This window comes from Manacus candei, unplaced genomic scaffold, assembly GCF_025592945.1.
Source record: "Manacus candei isolate 608988 ecotype Guabito, Panama unplaced genomic scaffold, ASM2559294v1 h1tg000184l, whole genome shotgun sequence".
NCBI lineage: Eukaryota > Metazoa > Chordata > Aves > Passeriformes > Pipridae > Manacus > Manacus candei.
This window is the reverse complement of record NW_026138232.1, coordinates 218,153-242,188: the sequence shown is the minus strand read 5'-3', so window position 1 is coordinate 242,188 and position 24,036 is coordinate 218,153. Positions and strand designations below refer to the sequence as shown.

The following is a 24,036-nucleotide window of genomic DNA, read 5'->3' as shown; positions in this document are numbered from 1 at the left end:
AGTACTGGTACCCCAGGATTCTCCAGCCCTACAGGAACCCCCAGTTTCCCGCTGGGACCCCGGGGACTCCCAGCCCTCCCCGGGCTCCGGGGACCCCCCAGCCCTACCAGGACCCCGAGAACCCCCAGTACTGGCACCCCAGGATTCTCCAGCCCTACAGGGATCCCCCAGTTTCCTGCTGGGACCCCGGGGACCCCCAGCCCTACAGGGATCCCCCAGTTTCCCGCTGGGACCCCGGGGACCCCCAGCCCTCCCATGGCTCCGGGGACCCCCCATCCCTGCCGGGACCCCGAGAACCCCCAGTACTGGCACCCCAGGATTCTCCAGCCCTACAGGAATCCCCCAGTTTCCTGCTGGGACCCCGGGGACCCCCAGCCCTCCCAGGGCTCCGGGGCCCCCCCATCCCTGCCGGGACCCCCCCGCCGCCCCCCTGCAGTGCCGGCGGGGCCCAAGGGTGGGCGCTGTGCCCGGTTCGGGCGGCGGGAGCTGCGCCGCGTCCGCACGGGCCACGCCTGGGGCTGGGAACGGGAACGGCACCGGGACCCCCGGGCCACCCCTGGGGCTGGGAACCGGGAACGGGACCCCCGGGCCACGCCTGGGGCTGGGAACAGGCACCGGGAACGGGACCTCCGAGCTACGCCTGGGGCTGCGAACCGGGAAGGGGACAGGGATCCCCCGGCCACGCCTGGGGCTTCGAGCGGGGCACCGGCACCGGGACCTGCCCCGGGACCTGCCCCGGGACCTGCCCCAGGACCCCCGGGACCCGCAGCCGCGCCGGGACAGGTAATGGGGCCGCCACCGGGACGGGGCGGGGGTGCGACCCCCAGGAAGGGCCCCCGAAAGCGCCGTGGGAAGGCGGGGAGCGGCACCGGAACGGGACGGGGGGGGCGGCGGGACGACCCCCCTTTGCAGCCCGCTGGTGGGACCAGGGAGTCCTGCCGGGACCTCCAGGACCACCGAGACCCCCAGCGCTGCCAGGATCCCCCAGTCCCACCAGGACCCCCCAGTACCACCAGGACCACCGCGGTCCCAAGCTCTGCCGTGACCCCTCAGCTTTGCCGGGACCTCTGGGGTCCCCAGACCAGCCAGGACTCCTTGGGGTCTCAAGCCTTGCTGGGACTCCTGAACCCCATCAAGACCCCTCCAGCCTTATCAGGACCCCCCCAGCCCTATCAGGACCCCCCCAGCCCTACCAGGACCCCCGGGGATCTCAGCCCTTCTAGGGCCGGGGTCGCAGCCACCACCATCCCACTCTAAGGAGGGTTCACCCCCCCCTTTGCCGCCCCATCCCGGGGGTCCCGGGCCCGCAGCCGGGGCACCCCAGGACTCTCACCCAGCGTGTCCCCGTGTCCCTTCCGAGCTTCAGGACCCCCCCAGCAGGAGCACCCTTGGAGCGGGTGACCCCCAGCGCTGGGGGGGCTCGCAGTGGGGCCCCCCCCATTTCCCCAGACCCCGGCGGTGACGCAGAGCCGAGCGGTGGTTTCCCAACCGGGAAGTCATTTTGTGAGTGCCGGCACAGGCCGGGCCTGAGCCGCCCTCGCCGGGGCCACCCCGCGCCCAGCTGGGCTGAGACCGGACACAGCTCATCGCAGGGGTGGGCTGAGGGCGTGTGGGGGGCGTGGGGACACCCCCCCACACCCCCCCCCCAACCCCAGAGCGGGGAATTGGGGCGGCTGCAGCCCGGGGGACCCGCCGGCAGAACCGCCCGGAGCAGGGAGAGCGGCCGGAGCCAGTGGCCGGAGCCAGGAGAGTGGCCGGAGCCAGTGGCCACCATCGCCCTTCGCTGGGCACGAGGACGTGAGGCCCCCGGTGGGTGCCGGGAGGGGGGTCCGGGCTCACAGGGGTCCGAGCAGGGGGGGTCGTGGCGGTGGGAACCCCTGGAGGGCTCCTACGAGGCTGAGCCCACTCTCGGGGCTCCCCGCGGAGCCCCTTCCAGCGCCCCCGGGGCCGGTTGCGATGGCGAATTTGGGGGGTACCCCCCAGCCAGGCCTTTCCGCCGCGCTGCCGGCTCCGGGGCTGTGGCGGGGCCGGCCCCGGCAGCCTTGTTTCCTAAGGAAATCAGGCTGGGAAGAAAAGGCAGCCCCCTCTTCCCCTGCCCCACAGCCGGGGGGAGAGAGGCCGGGGGTGCCGGGCCGCAGCCCCAGACGTGTCACAACCTGCCCGTTCTCAGCAGCCGCACTCGGGGATGGAGGTGCTGGGGAACGGGGCCCTGGGTGAGGGGCACCGGGAGCTCCTCCAGTCCTCCTGGCTGGGACACAGGGCCGGGCTGGCACCGGGGGGCACAGCGGGCACCCACCCCCCCCCTGAGTGCCCCCTGGGCCGTGGGTGCTGTTCCGTGGGGTCCTTGGGGCCCGATCCTGCCCGCTGGCCCTGGCCCAGGCTGCGGGTGGGACACAGTGCCGAGGGGGGTTGGACCCCATTTTGGGGGGTTAGCCCCCGTTTTGGGGGGTTCCCCCCCGTGCTGGGGGGCTGCCCCTGCTGCCACAGCCCCTCTCCCCCCCGCCAGGAGCAGGAAGCGCGGCCCGGCAGCCGCGGACTTTGGCCCATCCGGCGTCTCCGGCGCAGGGGCAGAGGAAGGAACTCTTCCTGTTTGCCCGCGCCGTGGGGTCCGGCACCCACGGGCCCAGCTCTGGCTCGGCCGGGCCTCTCACACTCCCACGGGGCTGTGCCCGGGCCCTTCCCGGGCGGGTGAGTTCCGGGTGCTTTTGCAGCACAGGAGCTGCGCCGCTTCCTTGGGATGAAGGGAACCCCCGTTCCGGGGCTGAACCCCCCTTCCCACCCCCCCTGGCCTACCCCGGGCAGGGCCGTGGGGCTCTGGGGTAAAACCCCACCGGCCCCTGTTTGTTTTCCCCCCCCTCCCTCCCCGTCTGCTCTCGGAGCTGCAGCGGAAGAGCTCAACCTCCGGCCCCTTTTCGGAAAGGCCGGGATATTTATAGCTCCCGGCTCAGGGAGTTGGGATTTGCCTCCATCCCCCCCCCCCCGTCCTGCCGCAGCATCCTTCGGCTGTGTCCTGCCCTCAGCCAGCCCTGGCCATGGGGAGCTCTTCTGGGGGTCTCTGTGGGATGGCCAGAGTGCCTGGGGGGGGTCTCTGTGTGATCCCAGGGGTTTCCTGGGGGTCTCTGTGTGATCCCTGGTGGTCTCTGTGTGATCCCTGATGGTCTCCATGTGATCCTGATGGTCTCCATGTGATCCCAGCGGTTTCCTGGGGGTCTCTGTGTGATCCCTGGTGGTCTCCATATGATCCTGGGGGTCTCTGTGTGATCCCTGGTGGTCTCCATATGATCCTGGGGGTCTCTGTGTGATCCCTGATGGTCTCTGTGTCATCCCAGGGGTCTCTGTGTGATCCCTGATGGTCTCCATGTGATCCTGGGGGTCTCTGTGTGATCCCTGGTGGTCTCTGTGTCATCTCAGGGGTCTCTGTGTGATCCCTGATGGTCTCCATGTGATCCTGGGGGTCTCTGTGTGATCCCTGGTGGTCTCTGTGTCATCCCTGGTGGTCTCTGTGTGATCCCTGGTGGTCTCCATGTGATCCTGGGGGTCTCTGTGTGATCCCTGGTGGTCTCCGTGTGATTCCTGGGGGTCTCTGTGGAATGCTCAGTGTCCCCTGGGGGTCTGTGTGTGATGCTGGGGACCCCTGAGGGTCTCTTTGCAGTGCCAGGTGTCCCTTGGGTGTCTGCATGTGATCACAGGGGTCTCCTGGGGGTCTCTGTGTGATCCCAGGGTTCTCCTGGCAGTCTCTCTGTGATCCCAGGGGTCCCTTGGGGGTCTCCATGCAGTGCCAGGGGTCTCCTGGGGATCTCTGTGTGATCCCAGGGTTCTCCTGGTGGTCTCCATGCAGTGCCAGGGGTCTTGTAGGGGGTCTCTGTGTGATCCCCAGGTTCTCCTGGCAGTCTCTCTGTGATCCCAGGGGTCCCTTGGGGGTCTCCATGCAGTGCCAGGGGTCTCCTGGGGATCTCTGTGTTGTCCCAGGGGTCTCCTGGGGGTCTCCATGCAGTACCAGGGGTCTCCTGGGGGTCTCTGTGTGATCCTGGGGTTCTCCTGGGGGGTCTCCATGCAGTGCCAGGGGTCTCCTGGGGGTCTCTGTGTGATCCCAGGGGTCCCTTGGGGGTCTCCATGCAGTGCCAGGAGTCTCCTGGGCATCTCTGTGTTGTCCCAGGGGTCTCCTGGGGGTCTCCATGCAGTACCAGGGGTCTCGTAGGGGGTCTCTCTGTGATCCCAGGGGTCCCCTGGGGGTCTCCAGGCAGTGCCAGGGGTCTCCTGGGGATCTCTGTGTTGTCCCAGGGGTCTCCTGGGGGTCTCCAAGCAGTGCCAGGGGTCTCGTAGGGGGTCTCTGTGTGATCCCAGGGGTCTCCTGGGGGTCTCCAAGCAGTGCCAGGGGTTTCTTGGCGATCTCTGTGTGATCCCAGGGGTCTCCTGGGGGTCTCCATGCAGTGCCAGGGGTTTCTTGGCCATCTCTGTGTGATCCCAGGGGGGGTCTCTCGGGGGGGGTCCCCATCTCTCTTTGGTGGCTGGGAGGTCTGTCTGGCATCGCTTTGGGGGGGGGGGTCAGGACTGCAGACATCCCCCCTCCCTCCCCAGTGCCCGCCGGCCGCTCCTGCCCACGCCGTGCCAGCCCGAGCGGGTGCCCCGAGGCGTCCCCATGGAGTGACCCCGCGGGGGTCTCGGCGCCCGGGGGGGACCCTGGCTCCCACCACCAGCATGAGCGACTTCTGGCACAAGCTGGGCTGCTGCGTCGTGGAGAAGCCCCAGCCCGTGAGTACCGCGGGCTCGGGGGGGCTTGGGGAGGGGTCTGGGGGGGTCCACGGGGGGCTCACGGCCTTCATCCCCCCCCTGCAGAAGAAGAGGAGGAGGCGGATCGACCGCTCCATGATCGGGGAGCCCATGAACTTCGTGCACCTGACCCACATCGGCTCCGGGGACATGGCTGCGGGAGAGGGGCTGCCCATGGTACCCCCGGGGCAGGGCCGGGCCAGGGGGGGGGGTCAGTGATGGGGGGTGGGGGGCAGTGATGGGGGGTGGGCGTTGCTTTTGGGGGGCTGGGACTCGTAGTCGGGCGGTGGGCGTCGGTGTTGGGGCGATGAGTTTCATGGTTGGGTGGTGGGTCTTGCTTTCGGGGTGCTTGGTCTCACAGTTGGGTGGTGGGTGTTCCTTTCGGGGTGTTGGGTGTCCTGGGTGGGTGGTGGGTGTTCCTCTCGGGGTGCTGGGTGTCCCTTTCAGGAGCTGGGTGTCCTGGGTGGGTGCTGGGTGTCTCTTTTGGGGTGTTGGGTGTCCCTTGCAGGGTGCTGGGTGTCCTGGGTGGGTGCTGGGTGTCTCTTTTGGGGTGTTGGGTGTCCCTTGCAGGGTGCTGGGTGTCCTGGGTCAGTGCTGGGTGTCCCTTTCGGGGTACTAGGTGTCCTGGGTGGGTGTCCCTTTTGGGGTGCTAGGTGTCCTGGGTGGGTGTCCCTTTCAGGATGCTGGGTGTCCCTTTTGGGGTGCTGGGTGTCCTGGGTGGGTGCTGGGTGTCCCTTTTGGGGTGCTGGGTGTCCTGGGTGGGTGCTGGGTGTCCCTTTCGGGGTGCTGGGTGTCCTGGGTGGGTGCTGGGTGTCCCTTTCGGGGTGCTGGGTGTCCTGGGGTGGGTGACAGGGTGGCACAGCGGGTGACAGGCCCTCCCTGCAGACCGGAGCCGTGCAGGAGATGCGATCCAAGGGCGGCCGGGAGCGACAGTGGAGCAACTCCCGGGTGTTGTAGCGTGTGAGTCCACGGCCCCCCCAGCACCCTCTGCCCCCTGGGAGGCACCAGCACCGAGTGGCACCCAAAGGAGCCCCCTCTCCTGCGCTCCCCTAACCCAACCTCTGCGATTTCACAGATTCCTGGCGTTTTCAGCCCAAACTTGAACTGCCCCCCCCCCCGCCGGAGGAGAGGCCGCCCTGCAGCGCTCGAGCCCCGCAGCACCAGCCTCACCCAGCTCCTGCTGACTCCTGGTCGTCATCCCCCCGGAAAATCCCTCCTTCCCGGGGGCATCGGGGCGGTGACACGGGGAGGGGGCGGGGACAGCAGCCCCCTCCTCCTGCCCCCCCTGGAAAGGACCGTGCCAGGAGCTGCCAGGACCGTGCCAGGAGCTGCCAGGAGCTGCCAGGCGCAGCCCACGCCTGCCAAACCTCCCCGGCATTCCCTCTGTCCCCTCCGGCGTGCCCCGGGGGCTGCCTGGCGGTGCCTCAGTTTCCCCAGGGAGAGGGTGCAGAGTTGGTGCCTCCTGGAACGGGCACAGAGGAGCAAAACGGGGATTAACCCCCAACGTTCTGGTGCCAAAGCGGGGTCCAACCCCCCGAGATGTTCTGGTGCAAACCCGGGATATGGTGTAAAAGGGGGATCAAACCCCGGTGCTTCAGTGCAGAGCAGGGACTAAACCCCAGTGCTTTGGAGCAAAACCGGGATCAAACCCCGACGCTTTGGGATTAAACCCCGACGCTTTGGTGCCAAACCAGGATCAAACCCCGACGCTCCGGCGTCTCACCATCACCGAGCCCGCAGTGCCTCCCCCCGGCGTTCCCACCACTGCCAAACTCCCCCCCTTTTTTTTTTTTAGGATATGTTCTTTTTTTTTAAGCTCCAAAACCCACCTGAGCAGCCTCTGGCGGGGCAGGGCCGTGGTGGTGGGGTCCCCTCCACCCAGGACTGTCACCTGCAGAGGCAGGACAGGGCCCGACCCCAGGAGGCTCCCGAATTCAGGCGCGGGTGTACATAGTTTAATTAGCGCCATTTAATTAGGATTAAATGTTAAAACAGCCTGTGCTGGGTGGCAGAGCCTTTCCCCTTCCTGGGCTCCACCGGGATGCTCCAGGCTAGAGCTGGGCTTGTCTAGTCCTGCTTCGTGTTTGCAGGGGGGGGCTGCAGCCCAGGGGAAGGGGGGCTTCACCCCCTGGAGCGGGTGGGGGGCACCCCTGGCATGAGTGGGGCAGCACCAGACCCGGCCCAGAATAAAAGCCAAGAGCCCAAAGTGGAAGAAAAGGGAAATTTAATCCTTGGAAAACGTGGGGGTGACAATCCTGGGCTGGCTGCGTGTCCGGGCCCGGCATCCAGGGCCCCCTCACAGCCCCCCAGGGGAGGGAAGAACATCAAGAACTCGTTAAAAACCAACCCCCCCCCAGTGCCCTCATTAAGTGCGTGCAACTGCTGCCCCCAAAAACCCACCCTGGGGGCCCGGGGGGGGCACAACTCACACCGAGGAGCAGGAGCTGAGCTCTAACCAAGGTGGCTGCAACCCCCCCCATGCCCGGGCACCCCCCAGGGCCCGCTCAGGGACCCCCAACTTCTCCTCCAGCCCTCCGGAGCCGTGGGGTGCCCCGGTTATTTGGGGGAGCCGGGGGGCTGCCCCGTGGCGATGCGGCTGACCCGCTCCAGGACGTCCTGGGGGCACAGCGGGGGCACGGCCTGGGCCAGGGGACACTCCTCCACCAGGCTGTTCATGGGGGTGGGCGGGGGCACCACCTCCTCCTCGGGACCCCCGGTGGCCCCCGCGCCGCCCAGCGCTGCCCGCAGGATGGGCAGCACCTTCTTCCTGGAGGCCAAGGCGTTGCCCTGGGCGAAGGCGCCCACGCAGGGCCAGGGGCTGGGCAGGGGCTGCAAGTGCAGGGACGGCGTCGTCGCCTCCTCCAGCGCCCGGCACAGCTGCGGGGGGAGCGCCAAAATCAGGAGGGGTTTGGGGCAAACCAGGGCCGAGGGCGCCCAGGCCCCCCCCCCAGCTCACCGTGCTGCGGAGGGTCTCGCACCGGCTGTACACGGCCAGCTTGCGGGTGGGCTCGTGGCGCTCGTTGAAGGAGACGGTCATGGCCACCAGCCCCGCGTAGCCACGGGCCTGGCAGAAGGCGTCCAGGTCCTGCAGCAAGCCGGGCCGGAGCAGGAAGGTCTGGAGGCAAGGGAAGAGGCTCTTGGGTGTCACCGCCGTGTCCCCGGCGCACCGCGAGCCGCCGAGCCTCACCTCCAGGTCCACGTAGACGCCGCTGATGGCGAGGGCCAGCTCGTCGCCGGAGATCACCTTGAGGTCCTTGCGCAGCATCTGCTCCGTCGTCAGCCCTGCGAGGGGACGGGGCGGGCGTGAGCCCCCGGCACGCGCCGCCGTCCCCGGGGAGACGAGGTGGGGGGTCACCCCCGGGGCGTCACCGCACCTGAGACGTCAAACTTGGCCGCCTGCAGGGCTCCGAAGACGCTGTCGTGGGGCGGCAGCTCGGGGAACCTCTCCTCGAGCAGGGCCACGCACGCCACGTCCCGCGGCGTCACCTTGCCGGCGGCCGGGCTCAGGTTGATGCAGTCCAGGAGGATGGTGCCTGCGGGGGACACGGAGGGGACGCGTTGGCACCGTCCCTTTGGCCGGGGTCGGGCCAGGCCGGGTCCCCCCCCCCGTCCTCACCGTGCAGCAGCGCGGCCGTGGTTGTGTCCAGCAGCCCCGGGGGGCCCTGGGCGATGCGCTCGGTCACCAGCGTGGCACAGGAGCCCACCGGCTCCACCGTCACCCGGCACGGCGGGCCGCGCTCCCGCTCCAGCGGCCGGTGGTCCAGCACCTCCACCACGGCCTCCTCCAGGGCGGCGTCGGCACTGCCGGGCAACACGGGGAGGGTCACCCCCCGGCAGAGCCCGGGAGCCCCCTGCACTCCTCTCCTTCCCTAAAAACACCCCGCAGAGGGATAAATCCGACCCGGGCCGTGCCAAGCGAGGACAGCGCAGGGCTCCGGGTGGGTGGGTGGGCAGGTCCCCGCGTCACCCCCCGGCTCACCCGGGCAGGACGTGGTGATCCACCAGCGTCAGGGAGAGCAGCCCGGCGCGGTGCAGCGCCCCCAGGTCGATCTCATCCCGAAAGATGAGGGAGGCGGCGGGGACGCCCCGGTCCCGCAGCAGGAAGGTCGTCTCCGTCCGCAGCGCGAAGTCGGCGCGGGGGATGTTCAGCACCGGCACCACGGCGGCTCTGGGAGCCGGGGAGCTCTGCGGCAGGGAGGGGGTGACACCCCATGAGGTGTCCCCCGGGCCACCGTGTCCCCGAGCCAGCGGGAGGGACCCACCTGGGCCAGGAAATAGGCCAGGGCCAGCGCCGAGACCGTGGAGTCCAGGTCACAGGCCTCGTTGCCCATCACCACGTGGACCTCCCGGTGATGCTGGATGTGATCCTGCCGGGATGGGACACGTCAGGCGGGGCAACAACACGTCTCCGTCCTCCAAAAACCCCCCAGACCCCCCCCTTCCCCGTCAGGGGGTCACCCCAGCCTCCCTGGAGCCACTCATCACCCACAGATTCCACCCCCCAGGCGGGCTCCTGGCGACCCTTGGACGGGCCTGGGATCCACTTCTGGCACTAAACCCTCAGGTTTTAGGGTATGTGTGTGAAATGGGGCTTTGGGGAGAACAGGAAAACCCACCTCAGCCCACCGTGGGGACAGGGACCATCCCAGCCCCGCAGCCCTGGGAGCATTTAGTATTTTAACCCATTTTTCCCAGAAACGGTGAGTTTGGGGTTGGTTGTCCCCCCCAAAACATGTTGTTTCACCCCTTTTTTTCTTGCCTGCAGCAGCAAGAAAAACATGTCACCCCCCCCAGTGCCTGTCACGCTCCAGGGAGCCGCCCCAGCCCCAGGCTGTTTTTTGGGGACAATCTCTCCTGCCATGACCCAGATTCACTCGTTGCTTCCATGGGAGCCCAGGAAATAAAGCCCCGGGAGCAGCAGGTCGGGGGACCCCCACCCCGTGTGCTGCAGGGGGTGGGGAGGGGGTGCTGGGGAGCCCCCGGCCAGGAAAAGGGTTTGGGGTGTCCCTGGTGTGGCTGTGGAGGGAGCAGCTCCTTTCCCCAGGGGAGATGGGTGCACCCCCCTTGGGGGTATTGGTTCACTGGGCACCCACACCCCCTGCACCCCACTCCCCTGGGCATGGAGACCCCCTGCACCCCTGGGCATGCAGAACCCCTGCACCCCACTCCCCTGGGCATGGAGACCCCCTGCACCCCTGGGCATGCAGAACCCCTGCACCCCACTCCCCTGGGCATGGAGACCCCCTGCACCCCTGGGCATGCAGACCCCCTGTACCCCACCCCCCTGGTCATATAGACCCCCTGCACTCCACTCCCCTGGGCCATGCAGACCCCCTGCACCCCACTCCCCTGGGCACCTCTGCCCCCCACGGCACCCCCTGCACCCCAATTCCCACTTTGCCCTGCACCCCCCTCCCCTGAACCCACAGAGCCCCGAGCACCCCAAAACCCCCCCAGTACCCCTCCACGCCAGACCCCCGAACCCCCAGACCCCCGAACCCCCTGAGCGCTCAGACCCCTGAACCCCCAGACCCCCGAACCCCCCGAACCCCCAGACCCCTGAACCCCCAGACCCCCGAACCCCCTGAGCGCTCAGACCCCCGAACTCCCCGTCCCCCGAGCCCCCCGAACCCCCAGACCCCTCGTACGCCCCTGAATCCCCCCCCCGAGCCCCCCGTACCTGCAGAGCCGCCCGGTTGCCCCGCACGAACCGCTCCATCCCGGCGCCGGCCCGCGCGGCCCCGCCCAGTCCAGCCCAGTATTACCCAGTATAGCCCAGTACAGCCCAGTATTACCCACTATAGCCCAGTAGAGCCCAGTATTACCCACTATAGCCCAGTACAGCCCAGTACAGCCGAACACAGCCCAGCATAACACACTATAGCCCAGCAGAGACCACTATAACACACTGTAACCCAGTATAGCCCAGTACAGGCCAGTATAACCCACTATAACCCAGTATAGCCCAGTATAGCCCAGTACAGCCCCGTATAACACACTATAGCCCAGCACAGCCCAGTATAGCCCAGTACAGCCTAGTACAACCCAGTATAACCAAGCACAGCCCAGTCCAGCCCAGCAGAGCCCAGCACAGCCCAGTACAACCCACTACAGCCCAGCAGAGCCCAGCAGAGCCCAGCACAGCCCAGTACAACCCACTACAGCCCAGCAGAGCCCAGCAGAGCCCAGCACAGCCCAGTACAACCCACTACAGCCCAGTCCAGCCCACCACAGCCCAGTATAACCCAGTCCAGCCCAGTCCAGCCCAGCACAGCCCAGTCCAACCCACTACAGCCCAGTCCAGCCCAGTAGAGCCCAGTCCAGCCCAGTACAACCCACTACAGCCCAGTCCAGCCCAGCACAGCCAAGTACAACCCACTATAGCCCAGTCCAGCCCAGTAGAGCCCAGCACAGCCCAGTCCAGCCCAGTAGAGCCCAGTACAACCCACTCCAGCCCAGTCCAGCCCACCACAACCCAGCGCATCCAACCCCCCCCCGCCCCGCGCCGCGGGGGCTGCCGGGAAGGGGCGTGGCCCGGAGGGGCGTGTCCCTTCCCGGCATCCCCCGCGGCTGGGGGGGTCCAGGGGGGACCCCCCAAAATCTTCCGGACCCCCCAAAACTCTCCCGTAACCCCCCCGACTCCCTTTAGAGCCCCCAAATCCACCCCCGCCCAGACCCCTCGGACCCCCCAAAACTCTCCGGGACCCCCAAAATCCTCCCCCCCCCCCCTCCCCAAACCCCTCCCCCCCAAGGACCTCCCCCCCCCCCCCCAAACCCCGCACAGGTGCGACCCCCCCCCAAAGTTTCTTACACCCCCAAAATTACATCTTTAATCCTCTTCCTCCTCCTCCTCCTCCTCCTCCTCCCCCCGCCCTAAATCCGCCTTCCCGGCGGAAAAACCGGGACGGGCGGCTGGAGGTGGAAAAAACAGGCCCCTGTGGAGCCGGGAAAAGTGGGAAAAAGAAGGAAAAAGAGGGGGAAAAAAAAAGAAAGAGAAAAGGAAAAAATAAGGGGGAACGGCAAAAAAAAAAATAAAAGGGGAAAGGAGGAAGAGAGGAGCGAAAAAGAGGATTAAAGTGGAAAAGAGAAGGGGAAACGGAAGGAAAAGCGGGAGAAAAAAAGAAGAAGGAAGAGAAAGAAGGAAAAAAAGAATAAAGGAGGAGTAAAAGAGGAAAAAGGTAAAAAGGATTTAAAAAGGAGGAGTAAAGTGTGTGGGGGGAAAAAAACAAGGGGAAAAGGAGGGAAAAGAAGGAAAAAAGGAGGAAAAAAAGAGGGGAAAATAAGGGAAAAGGAGGATAAACAAGGAATAAAGAAGAAAAAAAAGGAAGAAAACCAAGGAATAAGGAAGGAAAAAGGAGTAAAAAGAAGGAAAAGAAGGTGGGAGCGGGATCCGAGCGCCGGGAGGGGCTGGGGGGGGTAGGAGGAGCTGGGAGGGGGCTGGGGGGTCCTGGGGTGACCCCGGCCGGGGCCACACCCCGAGACCCCCCCCGGACACACCCTGAGACCCCCGGCCACACCCCGAGACCCCCCCCGGCCACACCCCGAGCCCCCCCGGCCACGCCCCGGCCACGCCCCGAGCCCCCCAGCCCGGCCGGTCCGTCCGGCCCGGGCGGGGCAGCGCCGGGAAACTCATCCCATGGAAATCCAAACCCACCGCCTTCCCCGGGGTTGGTTACATTCCATTCTATTATTTTATTTTATTTTATTTTATTTTATTTTATTTTATTTTATTTTATTTTATTAATTTTATTTATTTATTTTATTTATTTTATTTTATTTATTTATTTTATTTTATTTATTTACTTTATTTATTTTATTTTTTATTTTATTTTATTTATTTTATTTATTTTATTTTATTTATTTATTTTATTTATTTTATTTATTTATTTATTTATTTTATTTATTTTATTTTATTTTAGTCTATTTTATTTTTTATTCTATTCTACTTTATTTTATTTTAGTCTATTTTATTCTATTTTATTCCATTCCACTTTATTTTATTTTAGTCTATTTTATTTGATCCTATTTTATTCTATTTTACTTCATTTTATTTTACTTCATTTCATTTTATTTTTCTTTATTTTACGTCACTTCGTCATTTCATATTTTATTTAGCTGGTTAGTATTTAATTTTAATTCCAGCGGCTTACAAAGAGCATGCTTACATGGTTATTTACTTAATTATTAACCCTCTTTATTTTATCCATCTGCTTACCCATCAAAACATTTTCCTCTCATTTATTTGATTAATAATACTCTTTATTTATCAGCTCCCCTCTCTGTGTGTTCATTTGTCAGGACTATTTATTTACATATCTATAATATTTCATTTATATTATTGTGTTTATTTGCTTGATATATTAATTATTTATACTATATTTTACATGTATTCATATATGATATTATATATAAATATATAAAATAAATATTATACATTATACTAGTATTACTTATATTATTATTTATATTATTATTCATATTATATTATTTATATAATATTATTACCTACATTATTATTTATATTATTATTTATATTATGTTTTTATATCATTATTTATATTATAACTTATATTATATTATTTATAGCATATTATTATTTATATTATACTATTATTTATATTATAACTTATATTATATTATTTATATTATATTATTTATATTATATTATTATTTATATTATTACTTATATTATATTATTTATATTATATTATTTTTATATTATATTGGTTTTATATTATATTATTATTTAAATTATTATTTATATTATGTTATCTATATTATATTATTATTTATATTATTACTTATATTATATTATTTATATTATATTATTATTTATATTATTTTGCCGTATAATATCTTATATTAATACACTAATTATATTGATTAATTACATTATTATATATTTATTATGTCTCTATTATATATTTATAATATATTTATATATATATTATAATATATTTATTTTAATATAATATATTTATTTTCTTTTCCCGAAACCCCCAATTTTCCCTCTCTGAGGCTGACATTTGGGATGTGGCCGCTCCCGGCCGGACCCGGAGCGTTCCCCGGAGCCTGAGCCAGCCCCGCCCGAGGGGAGGGTCTCCCATGGAGCGGGAAGGGACCCCCCCGGCCCCTCCCGGCGGGGAGGGGACCCCCCAAATCCCGGCGGAGGAAACGATTCCAGCGGCACCGACCCGCGGAGATTCCCGGGCTGCGGAGCCGGGAGCGGCCCCCCCCGCAGCCCCCGGCCGGGAGGAGCCCCGGGGGGGGTCCCCGGAGGGAGGGGGGTCCCCCCCCCAGCCCGGCCGAGTTTTACTGCGTCAAATGGATCCGCTGGAGGGGGGAGAGAACGCCCGTGGTCACCCAGAGCCAGAACGGGCCCTGCCCGCTCCTCGCCATCATCAACGTCCTCCTGCTCCGCTGGAAGGCAAGGGGGGGCGCCCGGGGGGGCTCCCGGGGCGGGGGGGGCTCGGCCCCGGCTCTCCCCGGACCCCGGGAAGGTTCAGGGAAGGGCAGGGAAGGGGCTCATCCTGCCCCCCCCGTTCCAGGTGAAGCTGCCCCCGCAGAAGGAGGTGATCACGGCCGAGGAGCTGATGGCACATCTGGGTGAGGGGGGGGCTCCCCTGGGACCCCCACAGTCCTGAACCACCACTGGGATGGGGATGGGGGGCTCCCCTGGGACCCCACAGTCCTGAACCACCACTGGGATGGGGATGGGGCAGTGGGGGCTCTCTGGGACCCCACATTCCTGGGCCTCCACTGGGATGGGGCAGGAGGGGCTCCCCTGGGACCCCACATTCCTGAACCACCACTGGGATGGGGCAGGGGGGGCTCCCCTGGGACCCCCACAGTCCTGAACCATCACTGGGATGGGGATGGGGGGCTCCCCTGGGACCCCACACTCCTGAACCACCACTGGGATGGGTGAGGGGGGGCTCCCTGGGACCCCACAGTCCTGGGATGGGGATGGGGGAGCAGAGGCTTCCCCAGGACCCCCACATTCCTGCCCCAATCCCGGGATGGGGATGGAGGAGAGGGGGCTCCCCTTGGACCCCCCCACCCCTGCCCTGCTGGGGGTGTGCCAGGGGTGACCCCGCTGCCTTCCAGGGGATTGCATCCTGGCCACCCAACCCCGGGAGACATCGGAGGGGCTCCAGCTCAACTTCCAGCAGGTGAGGAGCAACGCCCCAGGTGACCCAACCCCACCAGTGACCCCCCTCCCCGTCCTCTTGGGGGGCACGGTGAGCTCCAGGGCCTGGGGGTTCCCCCTTGAGGAGCAAACCCCCCCTCGTTCCTCCCCCCTCCCAGAACATCAGCGACACCATGACGGTCCTCCCGAAGCTCTCGACGGGGCTGGACGTCAACGTGAGGTTCACGGGGGTCTCGGATTTCGAGTACACCCCCGAGTGCATCGTCTTCGACCTCCTCAACATCCCCCTCTACCACGGCTGGCTGGTGGACCCCCAGGTGAGGACAGCCCCCCCCTGGGCTGGTGGCTTCCACGGGGCCAAGGGAACCATCCAAGGGCTGCAGCAGCTCTGCTCTGAGGGGTCGGGGTCAATCCTCGACAAGGCCACCAAGCTGGGGGTGGATTCCCCACCCCTGGAAGTGTCCAAGGCCAGGTCGGACAGGGCTTGGAGCAGCCTGGGCTGTGGAAGGTGTCCCTGCCCGTGGCAGGGGGGTTGTGGATGATCCTAGGAAGTCCTCTCCTTGACCCAAACCCCTCTGTGATGTTTTGGACGGGGCTTTAAACCTGAGCTAACGGACGATTAATGGGAGGAAGTTGGACCGGGTGATCCCCTCCCTTCCCAAACCCTTCTGCGATGGTGGAAACCATCAGGAATGTCCCTGTGATGGGGAAACCTCAAGCTGAGCCACCCCTGGGCCGCCACAGGTCGGAAGCCAGGGGCTCACCCCCCTTCCCTGCCCTCCCTGCAGAGCCCGGAGATGGTCCAGGCCGTGGGCAAGCTCAGCTACAACCAACTGGTGGAGAAGATCATCACCTGCAAACAGGCCACCGACTCCAGCCTGGTGAGCGAAGGTAACGGCCCCTCCCCGGGGTCCCCCGGGGGGCAGTGGACCCCCTCCCAGCCCCGCTGCCCTGCCCTCGACGTCCCCACAGGGCTGGTGGCCGAGCAGTTCCTGGAGGCCACGGCGTCGCAGCTGAGCTACCACGGGCTGTGCGAGCTCGCGGCCGCGGCCCCCGAGGGCGAGCTGGGCGTCTTCTTCCGCAACAACCACTTCAGCACCATGACCAAGCACAAGGTGGGCGCCCCTGCACGACCCACCCCCCCCCCTCCAAACCACGGACCCACGCTGACCGTGCCCTGTCCCCCTGCCCAGGGCCACCTCTACCTGCTGGTGACGGACCAGGGCTTCCTGCGGGAGGAGGGGGTGGTCTGGGAGAGCCTGCACACGGTGGACGGGGACAGCTGCTTCTGCGACACCGACTTCCACCTCAGCCACGCCCCGGGCAAGGGGGGGGACCCCGCGGCCCCCCCGGACCACCAGCTGCAGCAGAGACAAGTGGACCAGGTAGGGGGGCAAGGGGTGGTGGGGTTGGGGGACACGCACACAGACACCCCCCGAGCCTGGTCCCAGCCCAGCTGCAGGGTCTGGGCTCGCCGTGCTGACCCCCCCTCTGTTTGTGTTCCTGTGTGTCCCCCCCCCCAGGATTACATGGTGGCCCTGTCCCTGCAGCAGGGGCAGGACCCCCCCTCGGTGCTCAGTGACCTGGAGCTGGCACGGCAGCTGCAGCACGAGGAGTATCAGCAGCACCATCCTCATCCTCCTCCTCCTCCTCCTCCTCCTCCTCAGCAGCAGCAGCAGCTCCCAGGGCAGGTAATCAGGTGCCCCCTCACCCCTCCTCTGCCCCTCTGGGGGGCTTGGGGGGGTCTCTGCAGGTCCCTTCAATCCCCAGCATGACCCTCCTGGCTGGTGGTGGTGGTGGCCCTGGGGGAGTCCCTGCAGGTCCCCCCACACCCCCCTTGTCCCCACAGGTGGGTGGTGGCCCTGGGGGGGTCCCTGCAGGTCCCCCCACACTCCCATGTCCCTGCAGGTGAGTGGTGGCCCTGGGGGGTCCCTGTAGGTCCCCCCACACCCCCTTGTCCCTGTAGGTGGGTGGTGGCCCTGGGGGGGTCCCTACAGGTGGGTGGTGGCCCTGGGGGGGTCCCTGCAGGTCCCCCCCACACCCCCATGTCCCTGCAGGTGGGTGGTGGCCCTGGGGGGGTCTCTGCAGGTGGGTGGTGGCCCTGAGGGGTCCCCGCAGGTCCCCCCCCACCCCCCTTGTCCCCACAGGCGGGGTCACGTCCGGCCGGAGAGCGGAGGCAGCGGCAGAGGCCGGATTTGGACTGTACCCTCCTGTAGCCCCCCCCCCGGGGGGTCCCCACACCCAGAGCCCCCCGACTCCCACTCTGTGTCCTCCAGGGAGATCCCCCGGGGGTCTCTGGGGGGCTGCAGAGGAGACACAGACACAGGGGGGGGGGTGACGGTCCGAGCCCAGCGCTGGGACCACCCCGATCCTTCCAGTGGCCTTATGAACACGGGGGTCCCACTCAGGGGGTCCCATCAGGGGGGTCCCACTCAGGGAGTCCCATCGGGGGATCCCATACCTCAGTCCACACTCCTGGACACGTTTCTAGGGGGAAAAAACCTGCACCCCCCCGTTCCAAACGTTGCCTTAGCCCTTGGCAAGTAAAGGACTTGTCCCCCCGCACACGGGTCTGGCTCTGACACCCCCGGACACCCACGGGGGGCTTTGGGGTGATGGGACCCTCCACGCCCCTCGGACACGGGGGTCGGGGGTCGGGTCTGGGGGTCCCTCCGGGGGGTGCAGTGACGCGGCGCGGCCCGCAGGGGGCGATAGGGGTGAGTGGGGTCTATGGGGGGCCCTGTATGTACGGGGGGGATTGGGGCGAGCGAAGGGTACTCGGGGGTCTGTATAGGGCCATGTGGGGGGGATATAGGAGGGCATAGGGTCTGCACAGGGGTCTGTATAGGGGACATATGGGGGGCATATAGGGGGGCACAGGGCACACACAGGGCTGTAGATATGGGGCACACACTGATGTATACGGAGTATATAGGGGGTGTATATGGGGTGTGTAGGGCACACACAGGGGATGTCTGTAGGGTCTGTCCATGGGGTGTATTGGGGTGTCTATAGGGGCTGTCCATGGGGTGTATTGGGGTGTCTATAGGGTCTGTCTATGGAGTGTAGCTGGGGTGTCTGTAGGGGCTGTCCATGCGGTGTATTGGGGTGTCTATAGGGGCTGTCCATAGGGTGTACTGGGGTGTCTGTAGGGTCTGTCTATGGGGTGTATCTGGGGTGTCCATAGGGGCTGTCCATGGGGTGTATATGGGGTGTGTAGTGCACAGAGGGGGGTGTCTATGGGGTGTTTATAGGGTCTGTCCATGGGGTGTATCTGAGGTGTCTATAGGGGCTGTCTATGGGCTGTGCAGGGCATGTTTAAGGGGTGTCTATAGGGGCTGTCTATGGGCTGTACAGGGCATGTCTAAGGGGTGTCTGTAGGGTCTGTCCATGGGGTGTATCTGGGGTGTCAATAGGGGCTGTCTAAGGGGTGTCTGTAGGGTCTGTCCATGGGGTGTATCTGGGGTGTCTATAGGGGCTGTCTATGGGCTGTACAGGGCATGTCTAAGGGGTTCTCTAGGGTCTGTCCATGGGGTGTATATGAGGTGTCTATAGGGTCTGTCCCTGGGGTGCACACGGGGTGTTCTCAGCATCCCCCCCCCCGCTCCGCTCCCCATCTCGGCGGTCGATTGCTCAGGCCTGGCCCCGCCCCCCGCGGCGGGGGCCGCGCTCCCCGCGGCGTTGCGGTGACGTCACTCGCGGCGTAGCGGTGACGTCACGGCCGCCGCTGCCTGGCGCGGGACGGGGGGGGCGAGCGGCGGCTCCGGGCGGCGGCTCTGCGGGACCGGGCGGGTGAGCGCGGGGGGGACACGGCCGGGGGGGACACACCGGGGGGACGGGGGGGACACGGGCCGGGCCCTGGGCGGGCGTTGGGCGCGCACCGAACCCCCCCGCGGGGGCCCCCCCCGGGGCGGCGGGGCCGCGATCGGGGCCCGGCGGGGCCGCTCGGGCGGGGCCGGGCCCTCGGCGGGGCCCCCCCCCCGGGGCCGCTGGAACGGCCTCGCACCCCCCCGGCCCGGGGGGGGGGACACGCAGCGCTCGGTGCCGGGTCCCACCCGCGCCCCTTTCCCAGCGCTTCTCCCAGCCCCGGGTTTATCTCCCCGGCCTGGGAATTCCGGGCTGCTCCCCCTTTCCAGCCCCTGAAATCCCCCCGGGGGGGAGGGTCCGGCCTGGCCGTGCCCCCCTCCCGCGGGTGAACCCCCCCCCCCCCGCCGCCGCCGCCGCCCGGGGCCTCTCCCCGCCCGCCCCCGCCGCTCCCGTTACCTGCCCGGGAGCGCCGGGAATTGCGGGGATCGGGAATTGCGGCACCTCCCGGCCCGCCCCGCCTTGCGAAACCGCCCGCAGGGGTTCCTCTTCCTCCCCACGGGGGAGCCGAACCGCCCCGTCCCGCTCCCAAATCCCTGCTCCGCCTTGGGGCGTTCGGGATTGACCCCGTCCCGACCCCTCGGAGCGCCCCAAAAAGGGCCGGGATGAGCCAACAACCCCCCCCCCCCCCGACCCGGGGGAGCTCCCCCAGCGCCCCTCCCGGGGCCCGTCCGAGCCTTCCCCAGACACAAAGGTGCTTATTGTGCCGCCGGCAAATCCCTAATCCCGCGCTGGGCCCGCGCCTGGCCTCGCTGTCCCACCGGGAATCGCGTTGGGATCGGCCCCGGGATGCGGACACGGCGCTCGGGAGGGGAGCGGTGCGGAGGGGCTTCTCCCTGCGCCCCCCGGGGCTGTGCCCGTCCCGGGGTGGGGGGGTCCGGGACCTGGAGCCCGGAGCTCTCTCGGGCTGTCCCAGGAATCCGGGCTGGTCATCGGGATCGGGAGCAGGGCCTGAGTTAATGTTCACCCACTGACCTCTGACTGCAGGAGCAAAGTCCGCAGCTCGGCAGCTCCGGGGGGATTTCGGCGGCCCGGGGGGCTCGGCCGGGGGCTCCCTGGGAGCTGAGGTGGAAATCGGGGGGCCGGGGGTGTTGGTGGGATCCCCCCGGGGTGGGATCGGGGCCCCCTCGGGGGTGCCGGTGCCCCCCTCACCTCCCCCTTTCTCTCCCTCCCCCCCAGCATGTTTCAGACCTTGTACAGCTATTTCTGGTGGGAACGGCTCTGGCTCCCGGCAAACCTCACCTGGGCCGACCTGGAGGACCGGGATGGGCGAGTCTACGCCAAAGCCTCCGACCTGTACATCACCCTCCCCCTGGCCTTCCTCTTCCTCATCGTCCGGCACCTCTTTGAGACGTGAGTCCCTGCCCCGAGCCCCTGTGCCCCCGAGCCCCCTGAGCTGTGTCACCTGGCCCTCAGCCTGGCTGGGGGGGTGCCCGTGGCCACCCCGGGGGTCCCACCGACCCCCTCCCCAAACCGCGTGCCCCCCACACAGACGGGGCTTTGTGCAGCCCCCGCCACCCTTATCGGGCCCAGGCGGCGTTTAAGGAGCGATTTGTTGGGCAAACAATGGGAACAGACCCGGCTTTGTTGGGATGGCAGGAGAAGGGAGAAGGGGGGGGCCCTTCAGCGGGGCGGAGACGGCCCCGTCCCCCACCCTGGGGTGACACAGGGACCTGGGGTGGAGGGTCCCCTGTGGCAAAACCCACCTGGCAGAGGGCACGGCGGGACGGGGAAACTGAGGCACTGAGGGGTTGTGAGTCACCCTGGGGTGGCTTTGGGGGGGGGGGGGGGGGGCAAACCCCGCAGGTGACAGAGGTGGGGACAAATGTCCCCCTGCTCCTTCCCCAGGTACGTGGCCACCCCCCTGGCCGGGCTCCTGAACGTCAAGGAGAAGATCAGGTTAAAAGCCACCCCCAACGCCGTGCTGGAGAAGTTCTACGCCTCCACCTCCAAACACCCCAAGCAGGTGTGAGGGGTGGGGGGTGTCCCGGGGGTGGGGAGGGGAGGGGGAGGTGAGCAGCAGGGCCAGGGCCCCCGTGGTGACGTCCCCGCTGTGCCCAGGCCGACGTGGAGCTGCTGTCCAAGAGGAGCGGCTGCTCCGTGCGGCAGGTCGAGCGCTGGTTCCGCCGCCGCCGCAACCAGGACCGGCCCAGCCTGCTCAAGAAGTTCCGGGAGGCCAGGTGAGACCCCCCTGCCCGGTGTCACCGTTTCCCCCCCCCACGGCGGGGAGGGGGCCGGGGGGGCACCCTTTTGGCCGGGAGCCACGGCGGGAGGGTGGGCCGGGTGGGATATGGGGCCGGCGGGTCCGTCCTCCTCCCTCCCTGCCCCCCCCGTGCCCGTCTGAGGACCGTCTGCTTCCTTTTTCCAGTTGGAGATTCACCTTTTACCTTATTGCTTTCATTGCTGGCATGGCTGTCATAGTGGATGTAAGTATTGCCCCCCTCCCCCCCCCCCAGCAGTGCCTCGCCCCCCTGGGCCCCCTCCCCTCTAACACCCCTGTGTGTCTCCCCCTCCCCATCCCACAGAAACCCTGGTTCTACGACCTCCGGGAGGTGTGGAAGGGATACCCCATCCAGGTGAGCTCCCGATCCCACCCCCGGGATCAGGGTCACATTTGGGAACTGGGGGTGCAGGGGGGGTCTCTCTGGGGTCACTCAGGGGTCACTCAGTGTCCCTGGCACCCGTGGGGGTTTGGGTGGGGCAGGTTTGCTGAGGGGGGCAGAGGGTCCCCAGGACTCTGTGCCCATGGAAGGGGATCAAACCCCTCTGGGGGACCCAGAGCATTCCCCCCAAGCTGCCCCTTGCCCTCCAGAGCATGCTGCCCTCCCAGTACTGGTACTACATGATCGAGCTCTCCTTCTACTGGTCCCTGCTCTTCAGCATCGCCTCCGACGTCAAGCGCAAGGTGGGCTGGGGGTGGGGGGTCTGGGAGGGGGGTGCACACACTGGGACTGAGGGTGAGGGGTCTGGGAGGGGGTGCACACACTGGGATTGGGGGGTGAGGGGTCTGGGAGGGGGGTGCACACACTGGGACTGAGGGTGAGGGACCAGCTGGGAGGATCCGGGGACACGGAGGGGACGTGGGATGGCAGAGTGCTGTGGGTGGGATCCAGGCTGAAAGCCCCAACTCCCCCATCCCTGGGCTCCTGTGACCCCCAACTCCCCCATCCCTGGGCTGCTGAGACCCCCCAACTCCCCCATCCCTGGGCTCCTGTGACCCCCAACTCCCCCATCCCTGGGCTGCTGAGACCCCCCAACTCCCCCATCCCTGGGCTCCTGTGACCCCCAACTCCCCCTTGTTTTGGGCACAGGACTTCAAAGAGCAGATCATCCACCACGTCGCCACCATCATCCTCATCAGCTTCTCCTGGTTCGCCAACTACATCCGTGCCGGGACGCTCATCATGGCCCTGCACGACTCCTCGGATTACCTGCTGGAGGTACGGCCCCCCCAGCTCCCCCAGCCCCCTCCCATGTCCCCTGTCCCCCCCAGACTCACCCCCCTGTGCCCCTTTTCCCCCCCCCCAGTCTGCCAAGATGTTCAACTACGCCGGGTGGAGAAACACCTGCAACAACATCTTCATCGTCTTCGCCGCCGTCTTCATCATCACCCGCCTGGTCATCCTACCCTTCTGGTGAGCTCCGGTGGGAATGGGGGCAACTGAGGCACCAAGTGGGGGCCCACAGGGGGGTCTGGGGCTGGTTTCTGCCCTTAACAGGAGTGGCTTTTCCCGGCAGGATCATGCACTGCACGGTGGTTTATCCGCTCGACCTCTACCCCGCCTTCTTCGGCTACTACTTCTTCAACTTCATGATGGTGGTGCTGCAGTCGCTGCACATCTTCTGGGCCTACCTCATCATCCGCATGGCCCAGAAGTTCATAACTGGAAAGGTGAGGGGGGGGCTCAGGGACGCTGCCCTGGGGTGAGATGGAGACCCCCCAGATCCCAAATCCCGGAGAGCCCTCGGTGGGGAGAACCCACCGTGGTTGTGCTGGGGGAAACTGAGGCACGGCAGGAAAACGGGAGAGCTGCTGCCTGAAGCTCCTTCCCTGTCCCCGCAGGTGGTGGAGGATGAGAGGAGTGACCGCGAGGAGACGGACAACTCGGAGGAGGAGGAGGAGGCGGCGAAGAACGGGCCCCTGTCCAACGGCCACCCCGTCCTCAACAACAACCACCGCAAGACCGACTGAGCGCCCCCGACCCAGAGCTGCCACCTCCCGCCGGGACCCCGGAGCGCCCTCCTGGGCCCCGATTCCCCCCCGGAGCAGATTCCCCCCGGAGCGGGGCCGCGGCGCCGGGGCGGCCGCTTGTCCAGCTCACGCTCCCCGGCGGTGCCCTTCCTGCCTCTCACCTGCTGCCTTAATCCACTGTGGGCCCCGGGACAGGCGGGGATCCCACCGGGAGGGCTCCCATCCCACCGGGAGGGCTCCTTCCCTCCCACAGCCCCTGGGATCTGCACGAAGAGCTCGGCCCCGGCCCCTCGCTGGGCTGCAGCCTTGTGTTATTCCCCCTTTCCCAACCATTCCTTCACCGGGGAGGGGGAAAAGCCCTTTCCCTGCCCCAAGCCGGGCTCACTCCCTGCTCCACCGCCCCGGGAGGGAGGAGCAGGGGATTCCTGGGTGTTTTAGTGCCTAAATGATGGGATGACACTTGGGGGAAGGAAGCTGCGGGGCTTGAGTCACTCTTGGTGTCTCACGGAGTTTAAATCCCCTCATTTCTCTTCTGTAAATGGATTTGGAGTCTCTCCCTCTCCGTGGCCTCTCCCAGTCCCTTCCCCAGCTGTAACAGGACAAACTTCCAAGTGATTTTCCTTATTTTTTTTTTTTTTTCCCTTTCTTTTTTTTTTTTTTTTTCTATTTATTTGGAAGACAGAAGGAGCCGGGCTTGGCTCCGTCTCCCGCATCCGCCCGGGATGCTGCGAGAGCCCAGCGTGGAGGGGTGGGGTGGGGGGGGAAACAAGGACCATTAACCAATGTCAGACCAAAACGTGTTTTGTTGTTCTCTCGTTTTTTTTTTTTTTTAAAAAAAAAAGGAATAAATAAAAGGTTAAATATATTAAAAGTTTAAAAAAAAAAACTAATAAACTTGGGTAAAAAAAAAATATAAAAAAAAAGCCACCCAGGATTGGGGCACGTTCTGTGGGTGGCACCACGGGGCAGAGAGGTTATTTTGGCACAGAGCTAAAAACGGGCAGAAGTTGAGGGGTTTGGTGGTTTTGATGGTGGTTTTTTTTTTTTTCCCCTCCTCAAA

At 64.0% G+C, this 24,036-nt stretch overlaps 4 protein-coding genes across 15 annotated transcripts; 3 read left to right on the top strand and 1 right to left on the bottom strand.

The window, feature by feature from the left end:
* The first annotated feature begins 474 nt into the window (after nucleotides 1-474).
* On the top strand, nucleotides 475-6,767 carry CDC42SE1 (CDC42 small effector 1). 3 transcript variants are annotated; one of them, XM_051774062.1, is made up of 5 exons: nucleotides 475-783; nucleotides 4,579-4,752; nucleotides 4,837-4,947; nucleotides 5,656-5,730; nucleotides 5,846-6,767. In XM_051774062.1, the coding sequence occupies exons 2-4, from the start codon at nucleotides 4,699-4,701 to the stop codon at nucleotides 5,725-5,727; spliced, it is 237 nt and encodes a 78-aa protein (XP_051630022.1). In that variant the 5' UTR covers nucleotides 475-783; nucleotides 4,579-4,698; the 3' UTR covers nucleotides 5,728-5,730; nucleotides 5,846-6,767. The 3 variants fall into 3 exon arrangements, with proteins under 3 accessions (XP_051630022.1, XP_051630023.1, XP_051630024.1); XM_051774063.1 differs by lacking the exon at nucleotides 475-783 and adding an exon at nucleotides 809-1,809; XM_051774064.1 differs by lacking the exon at nucleotides 475-783 and adding an exon at nucleotides 1,864-2,688.
* Nucleotides 6,768-6,977: 210 nt separating this feature from the next.
* On the bottom strand, nucleotides 6,978-19,679 carry PRUNE1 (prune exopolyphosphatase 1). 7 transcript variants are annotated; one of them, XM_051774055.1, is made up of 9 exons: nucleotides 11,146-11,304; nucleotides 10,451-10,805; nucleotides 9,033-9,137; nucleotides 8,750-8,955; nucleotides 8,387-8,571; nucleotides 8,145-8,303; nucleotides 7,958-8,052; nucleotides 7,727-7,885; nucleotides 6,978-7,647 (listed from the first exon to the last, which is right to left on the bottom strand). In XM_051774055.1, exons 2-9 carry the CDS (start codon nucleotides 10,487-10,489, stop codon nucleotides 7,327-7,329), a joined length of 1,269 nt encoding a protein of 422 aa, XP_051630015.1. In that variant the 5' UTR covers nucleotides 10,490-10,805; nucleotides 11,146-11,304; the 3' UTR covers nucleotides 6,978-7,326. The 7 variants fall into 7 exon arrangements, with proteins under 7 accessions (XP_051630015.1, XP_051630013.1, XP_051630012.1 ...); XM_051774053.1 differs by having other exon boundaries at nucleotides 11,106-11,303; XM_051774052.1 differs by having other exon boundaries at nucleotides 11,056-11,302.
* Nucleotides 13,848-17,485, top strand: MINDY1 (MINDY lysine 48 deubiquitinase 1). Of its 3 annotated transcripts, none has more exons than XM_051774058.1 (9): nucleotides 13,848-14,197; nucleotides 14,319-14,376; nucleotides 14,878-14,942; nucleotides 15,079-15,237; nucleotides 15,709-15,801; nucleotides 15,862-16,035; nucleotides 16,114-16,305; nucleotides 16,444-16,611; nucleotides 17,068-17,485. In XM_051774058.1, the coding sequence occupies exons 2-9, from the start codon at nucleotides 14,364-14,366 to the stop codon at nucleotides 17,134-17,136; spliced, it is 933 nt and encodes a 310-aa protein (XP_051630018.1). In that variant the 5' UTR covers nucleotides 13,848-14,197; nucleotides 14,319-14,363; the 3' UTR covers nucleotides 17,137-17,485. The 3 variants fall into 3 exon arrangements, with proteins under 3 accessions (XP_051630018.1, XP_051630019.1, XP_051630017.1); XM_051774059.1 differs by having other exon boundaries at nucleotides 15,709-15,811; nucleotides 15,893-16,035; XM_051774057.1 differs by having other exon boundaries at nucleotides 14,064-14,197; nucleotides 16,471-16,611.
* Nucleotides 18,605-23,796, top strand: CERS2 (ceramide synthase 2). 2 transcript variants are annotated; one of them, XM_051774047.1, is made up of 11 exons: nucleotides 18,605-18,712; nucleotides 19,964-20,137; nucleotides 20,633-20,750; nucleotides 20,846-20,964; nucleotides 21,153-21,210; nucleotides 21,310-21,360; nucleotides 21,597-21,689; nucleotides 22,096-22,224; nucleotides 22,313-22,419; nucleotides 22,523-22,676; nucleotides 22,848-23,796. In XM_051774047.1, exons 2-11 carry the CDS (start codon nucleotides 19,965-19,967, stop codon nucleotides 22,974-22,976), a joined length of 1,131 nt encoding a protein of 376 aa, XP_051630007.1. In that variant the 5' UTR covers nucleotides 18,605-18,712; nucleotide 19,964; the 3' UTR covers nucleotides 22,977-23,796. The 2 variants fall into 2 exon arrangements, with proteins under 2 accessions (XP_051630007.1, XP_051630008.1); XM_051774048.1 differs by lacking the exon at nucleotides 18,605-18,712 and adding an exon at nucleotides 19,721-19,851.
* Nucleotides 23,797-24,036: the final 240 nt, after the last annotated feature.

What these genes read in the sequence shown, in the direction of transcription:
- CDC42SE1 (XM_051774062.1), top strand. Translation starts at nt 4,699, where the DNA reads ATGAGCGACTTCTGGCACAAGCTGGGCTGCTGCGTCGTGGAGAAGCCC. An exon ending in TCGTGGAGAAGCCCCAGCCC is followed by an intron (nt 4,753 to 4,836) that starts GTGAGTACCGCG and finishes CCCCCCCTGCAG; the next exon opens with AAGAAGAGGAGGAGGCGGAT. An exon ending in CGGGAGAGGGGCTGCCCATG is followed by an intron (nt 4,948 to 5,655) that starts GTACCCCCGGGG and finishes CCCTCCCTGCAG; the next exon opens with ACCGGAGCCGTGCAGGAGAT.
- PRUNE1 (XM_051774055.1), bottom strand. Translation starts at nt 10,489, where the DNA reads ATGGAGCGGTTCGTGCGGGGCAACCGGGCGGCTCTGCAG. An exon ending in GGCCAAGTTTGACGTCTCAG is followed by an intron (nt 8,053 to 8,144) that starts GTGCGGTGACGC and finishes GTCCCCTCGCAG; the next exon opens with GGCTGACGACGGAGCAGATG. An exon ending in GCGAGACCCTCCGCAGCACG is followed by an intron (nt 7,648 to 7,726) that starts GTGAGCTGGGGG and finishes CTCCCCCCGCAG; the next exon opens with CTGTGCCGGGCGCTGGAGGA.
- MINDY1 (XM_051774058.1), top strand. An exon ending in GCTGGCTGGTGGACCCCCAG is followed by an intron (nt 15,238 to 15,708) that starts GTGAGGACAGCC and finishes CCCTCCCTGCAG; the next exon opens with AGCCCGGAGATGGTCCAGGC. An exon ending in AGGCCACCGACTCCAGCCTG is followed by an intron (nt 15,802 to 15,861) that starts GTGAGCGAAGGT and finishes ACCCCCTCCCAG; the next exon opens with CCCCGCTGCCCTGCCCTCGA.
- CERS2 (XM_051774047.1), top strand. Translation starts at nt 19,965, where the DNA reads ATGTTTCAGACCTTGTACAGCTATTTCTGGTGGGAACGGCTCTGGCTC. An exon ending in GCATGGCTGTCATAGTGGAT is followed by an intron (nt 21,211 to 21,309) that starts GTAAGTATTGCC and finishes CCCATCCCACAG; the next exon opens with AAACCCTGGTTCTACGACCT. An exon ending in CTGGTCATCCTACCCTTCTG is followed by an intron (nt 22,420 to 22,522) that starts GTGAGCTCCGGT and finishes TTTTCCCGGCAG; the next exon opens with GATCATGCACTGCACGGTGG.